Source organism: Octodon degus, unplaced genomic scaffold, assembly GCF_000260255.1.
Source record: "Octodon degus isolate 3935 unplaced genomic scaffold, OctDeg1.0 scaffold00075, whole genome shotgun sequence".
NCBI lineage: Eukaryota > Metazoa > Chordata > Mammalia > Rodentia > Octodontidae > Octodon > Octodon degus.
In genome coordinates, this window is record NW_004524651.1 from 6,358,935 (window position 1) to 6,364,927 (window position 5,993).

General features: G+C 44.1%; 1 protein-coding gene across 1 annotated transcript in view; it reads left to right on the forward strand.

Annotated features, from left to right (window-relative positions):
* The window catches only part of Ndc80 (NDC80, kinetochore complex component), a 41,376-nt gene that overhangs the window by 24,331 nt on the left and 11,052 nt on the right, over positions 1–5,993 (forward strand). The window contains exon 13 of the mRNA XM_004635791.2: positions 4,481–4,633. Within this exon, the coding sequence (XP_004635848.1) occupies positions 4,481–4,633 (153 nt within the window). The remainder of the gene's footprint in view (positions 1–4,480; positions 4,634–5,993) is intronic.

Here is a 5,993-nt window from a genome sequence, read left to right on the forward strand (position 1 = left end):
TGTGTGTGTGTGTGGCCAGCTCAGCCCACCAGGGGGCAGGGCTGGCTGGCATGTGGTGCTGGGGGATCGAACCGCGGTCCCTGTGCTTTGACTAAGCTTGTTCTAAGTAGGTGCTTTAGACCACTGAGCCATCCCACCAGCCCCGTAAGCTTTTAATAAGAGTGACCATCCCACATGCATAAATGGCAAGATCACAGACACAGCTGGTTCCTGGCCCTCAGATTGGATGCTAATCCCAAAGAATGCTTGCATGGTAGCCTTATATCAGGACAAGGATGCTTGGGACTTGTGAGCATCTGTCGCTGCTGTACCTCATGCCACACAGGACACGGGCCTGAAGGAAGGAGGTCCCTCCCCTCTGCACAAGAAGTGTGAGTTCTCTCCTTCCTCTATGGGCAGAGAGAACGAGTTCTTCCACCCACATCCTCAGTGTCATGCCTGGTGGGCCACACCACTACGTGATCCATACCATCCCGGGGCTGATGTCTGCGGTACTGTGGGCAAAGGAATCTTCCTACTTACTACTCCAAGTTGGAACCCAGCAGGCTTGGAACCCAGAAGGCTCCTTTCGCCCCAGCATTCCACGAGCTCCCAGAGCAAGAGACTTCCCCAACTCAGAGGTCCTTACCAGGATCCTTTAACCTTCACATATGTATTGATTCAGTTGGGGTGCCCAGAGGGGTCCCCAGTAAATTTCAGACATCAAAGAGCCTCCAGATTCAAGTCAGTACTCTGCTGGTGGTCCGCTATTAATAAAAATGTTGATTGAATAAACTATATTGTAATCAACTGTCTTATTAGAAAAAAGACTTGTATTTGAATAACTTGTAATATAATAACAAAGTCAATTAACATTTAAAAACTCGAAAATGGGACCATGGTTCCTATAATAAGAGGGAACGCCTCGCCTGTAAGAGGTGAAAATATTTGCATTGGTCCATCCTTCATTATCCAGTCTACTCCACCCTCATTCTCAGCCTTAGCTTGACCAACTAGCAGACAGACATAGGCGTGACGGGGTCCACACCTAGATGACAATCCTGGGAACCTGAAGACTGCAGCGACTACAGGAAGAAATACAGAGGGAGAAACAGGAAGGGGACAGGGTGAGCAGCGGTGCACAAGGTGGCCGGCACGCCAGGCCATGGGAGGCAGCAGGCCTCCCGTGCGTGAGGAAGAAGAGCGCCAGCGTGACCTGAGGTGCGCAGCCGTGTGTGCGGGCTCCGCTCTCACTGGCTCTGGAACCTTGGTTTTTGGAGGAGTCTGGACAAGTAAATTCATTTCTCAAAGAAAGCAAGGCTTTAAAAGGCATTTCTTCTTTAATGGAGAAAAATCAAGACGAGCATTTTTCAGACTTAAGTTCTGGTTTGAAAATTTTCACCTTATGAGAGCCGGGAAGATGGCTCAGTAGAATAAGCGCTTCCCTGGCAAGGGCAAGGGTCTGAGTTCAAACTCCAGTTCCACAAAAAACGAAAATTTTCACCTTATTTTAGTTTTGTTTGTGTTATTAGCAAATGTATTCTAAAACCTAAACATCACTGGGAGAATTTAGCTTCTAGCTTTTGCTCCAAAAGCAATGACTTTTCATATCCTATTACCTCCAGCACATTCCATAGTATGGTTTTTATTCCGTGTATTTATCACCATTGTTAAAATGAAACAAGTTGTTCAGAGCCGCACTGTTTACCTCAGGAGCCAATACTAGTTTTTTATTCTGATCCCATTGAAAACTACACTATATGCACAATACAGTTTAAGTCATTCACGATTTAACTGTTAAAATTATTAAAGTCTATATTTTACACAGCTCCACGTGTGATTCTTCACGTGGAAAGCACAGTCCAGCGTGAGCATTAACTACCTTCACTGTTGGCTGCTTTACCATGATTCTGTTTTCCCTCCATATTGTCATTTTCCTGACCCTTCTAGGTGAACTGTCCCCTCTGTGAAGGAGCAGGCAGTTTACATCTATAAGAAATCAGGGTTGGAGTTGTAAACCCTATAGAGTGTGCTGGCCCTGGGCTCAATCTCTAGCACTGAAGAAGGAAGAAAAAAAAGAAAAATAGGCCATGGTGCTGAGCCCAGACTTTGAACCTAAAATTTGAGATTGGCTCTAGATTGGTACTAAGTGACCTTAGCATGTCACCTGGCCTCTCCTGGCCTCCGTTCGCTGATCATAAAGTGAATGTGGTCAGATGAAATCCATGCATCTGCAATGAGTTGTTTCAGTGTACCTCATCACCTCTCACAAGCTGCATGGAAAGGGCAAATCAGGAGCATCTAGATTAGGTGAGCTCTTAAATTTAACAAAGAATTCATTGCACAAAAAGGACAGCATTTTATTTGGACAGCCAGCTGCATAGAGAAAAAGTCTGGTTTGGTTTGGGCTTGGGTTTTGGCTTTTTGGGGTTTTCTGTTTGTCTCTAAATGGGTCTAGCAATGTGGCCTAGGCTGGCCTTGGAGTTGGTAATCTGCCTCAGCCTCCCAAGTGCTACGCTTACAGGTGTGGACACTCTACCCAGTGTGTTAAAAGCAGTCTGTAAAGTTAGCAAGCAGTGGCCCAGGCGCCGGTAGGGTAGGGGAGTGGACAGCACACAGAAAGCTTAGGGTGTTGCATCGCTGAGAGCTGCCAGACAGGCCAGGTGGCCTTCCGGCCGGCAGCAAACCAAGACATCAGCACACACATTTCACCCGGCCTTTGGTTCCTGGACTGATTGATTTTTTTTTTTTTTTTTTTTTTTTTTTTTTTTTTTTTTTTGGTGGAACTGGGGATTGAACTCAGGTCCTTGCACTTGCCAAGGAAGCGCTTATTCCACTGAGCCATCTCCCCGGCCCCTCCTGGACTGATTTTTATCTCACATGGCCGCTCAGTCCTGAGAGCTCCTTGTTGAGGCAGATGTTGCAGCTGCATCTAGATCCATCAGGACAGTGCAGGGCAAGTTCTCAGGTGAGAAGGGCTGTGGAGAGGAGAATCCAGGACGCATGCATGTGCCACGTGACTGCCCTCCCTGCCTTTGGGCGCAGTAAAGGAGCTCGCGAGCTTTCTGAGGTGGTTTTCATGAGATGGGCGAGGCTGGAGAGAAGGCTTCCAGAAGACACTGCTCCTGGGGCCCCTGAGCATAAGGACAAGCAGGCCTGCACACCTGGTGGTCCCCAGAGAAACGCTGAGTGATGGGACGCAGTATAAATGGCTTCTTGATTTGCCACTAGAAAACACTTTGATTCAGTAGATGAGGAACATTTGTGACCTGATCTTTTTATAATGTATTTAGTACAGGGTCTCACTGCACAAGGGGACTTGTAGTATCATTCCTGTTTTTCAGCCTCCCAAGCTCTGGGATTAGAGGTGTGTGCCACCACACCTATCTCAATTGTCACATCAGTGTGCCCAGGGGCAGGGCTGGCAGGACAGGCTAGGGATCAAATCCCCGGCCCTGCATCTGTCTAAGCGGGCGCTTTTATCCACTGAGCTGTCTGGCAAGCCTTCGACCTGATGTTTTTTTGAAATTAAGTTTCAATGTATATTCTTCCTATTGTGTTGCTTTACTCAAGTTATTTATTTTTATGAATGAATAATAGCAATAAGAAATTAAGTATTAAATGAAGTAAGCAACAAATATAAAGATGCCTAAATCTGCAAATTTATTTATTCCAGTATGCACGCCAAGTGCTGTTCTGAGTGCACCACTGTTCATGTGGCGCTTGCATTCCTAGAGGGAGGTGGGGCGGTGATGCACTGTGTTGGTAGTAGTGGTCCTGTGAAGAAAAAAGTGCAGAAAGGGTTTAGAAAACTTGCGGTTGTTTGTGAAAGAAATTCTTTCCAGTGACATAATTTGAACAGAGCCCTGAAGGCAGGAAGAATAGGAAATGTAAAATATGTTACTAACACTAAAACATTCTTAGCAATACAGCTAAGATAACATTTGAAAACATGCATATTTCATTTATTTAATATAAATAAAATTTTTAATTTGATTATATTTCTCTTATTTTATATATATATATATTTTTTTTACTTTGACAAAATAAAGCCTTTTATGTGTGTCATGAATTTTCTGTGACATTTGAAAATGTAAATTTTAGTGAATACCTAAGTACATACTCTTATCCTATATTGCTTATCAGATAAATAGAACAGTAATATATTGTTTACCAACCAATTGTAGCCTTTAAAGTATAAACTTAGTGGGCCAGGGAGATAGCTCAGGGGTATAAGTGCCTGCCTGGCAAATACAAGGTCCTGAATTCAATCCCTGGAATCACAATAAATAAATAAAGTAGAAACTTAGTGTGAATTGAACCTTTCATTCTTTGTATATTTTCTTCTTTGTATATTTTTAAATTGTTGCCCTTTTACAAACTTCTAAATTAACTAAAAATTAGCATAATATCTTACATAAAATTACAGAACTGCCATTTGAAAGCTATGTGGAATAGGAGAACTTTATTTTAACATTTCTTTCCTATTTTGTCCTTACAGATTGAAACACAGTTAGCAGAGTATCACAAAATGGCTAGAAAATTGAAACTTATCCCAAAAGGGGCTGAGAATTCCAAAGGCTACAACTTCGAAATTAAGTTTAATCCTGAAGCTGGTGCCAACTGCCTTGTCAAGTACAGGGCACAGGTTTACGTAAGTAAATTATCTGATTGATGTCGGAAAAGTTTAAACTTTAGCATGTCCGTAACCTAGGAGTGCTACACAAGGAAATAAAATACTGAACCTCTAAGTCTTCTTTCCTTGTGGTAGAAACCTTTCTAGTAGAAACTAGTTCTACCCAGGTACTACAGAAATAGCCTGTAATGAAATCTTTTCTGCTGGTTTTTGCCTTGTTTTGTTTGTTTGATTGGGGAAGGTGGCTTGAGACAAGTTCTCACTGCGCAGTTCAGGCTGGCCTTGAATTTACTTTGTACCCCAGGCTGGGCTTGAACTAGCAATGATCCTCCTGCCTCAGCCTCCTAATTGCTGGGATTACAGGCGTGTGCTCATGCCTATAATACACCCAGCTCAAGGTAGATTTGCCTGATTATTTTGTGGGGGTCCCTGGGCCAGTGCTGGGGATGGAACACAGGCCCTCACACATTCAGGGCAAGCGCTCTACCCTGCAGCTGCACTCCAGCCTTAGACACGTTGTCATAGGGACAGAATGTGCCCAGTAAGCATTCGCTCGCTTACTGAATTGTTTCTCCCAGCAGCTGCTGCTGGCTAACCAGGTACCTCCGCTTCTATCAGTGGACGGGTACACCCGGCTTTTCTTACCAGTGAGAAAGTGATTCCTTGGGTCAAATCCCGTAGAAGAGATTGCCTGATGCAAAACTACAGGTGCTCGCTCAGAAAAGAAGTGCTACTGTGATCTCTGGAAATGGTGGAGAAAGGATAAAGTACAGTTCCAAGCATTCCCTATTTGCAGAGAAGTTCGTAAAGATACGAAGCGTTCAGAACGGAGCAGGTGGGGCCGGCCTCAGCTGAGTGGTAGAGCTCCTGCTAACAGGCAAGGCCCAGGTTCTATCACCAGCACGAGATAAAAAGTGAAAAAGGGCCTCAGCGGCATACGTGCCTGCCTTACAAGCGCAAGGTCCCAAGTTCAATCCCAGTACCACAAAAATATTATAATAAAAAATAAAAAGGTTCAAAATTACACAATGTAAAATGATGCAGAACATAATAAGATATGTGCTTTGCTACAGAGTTAAAGAATTTTTTAAACTAGCAGTTTTTTGTTTTGTTGGTTTTTTAAAATCTTTATTTGTTTATTTGTTTGTTTATTGTACAGGGTCTCTCACTATGCAGCTCAGACTCATAGTAACTTGTAGTGATCCTCCTGTCTCAGCCTCCCCAGTGCTGAGATTACAGGCATGCACCACCGTGCCTGGTTTCAGTGGCTGGCTCAGTTTAGTGCTGGCACAGCACATGTTGCCAGGGATTAGACACGGGTCTTTGTGCTTGCCAGGCAGGCACTTAGACCACTCAGCTATCACTCTGGCCCATGGGT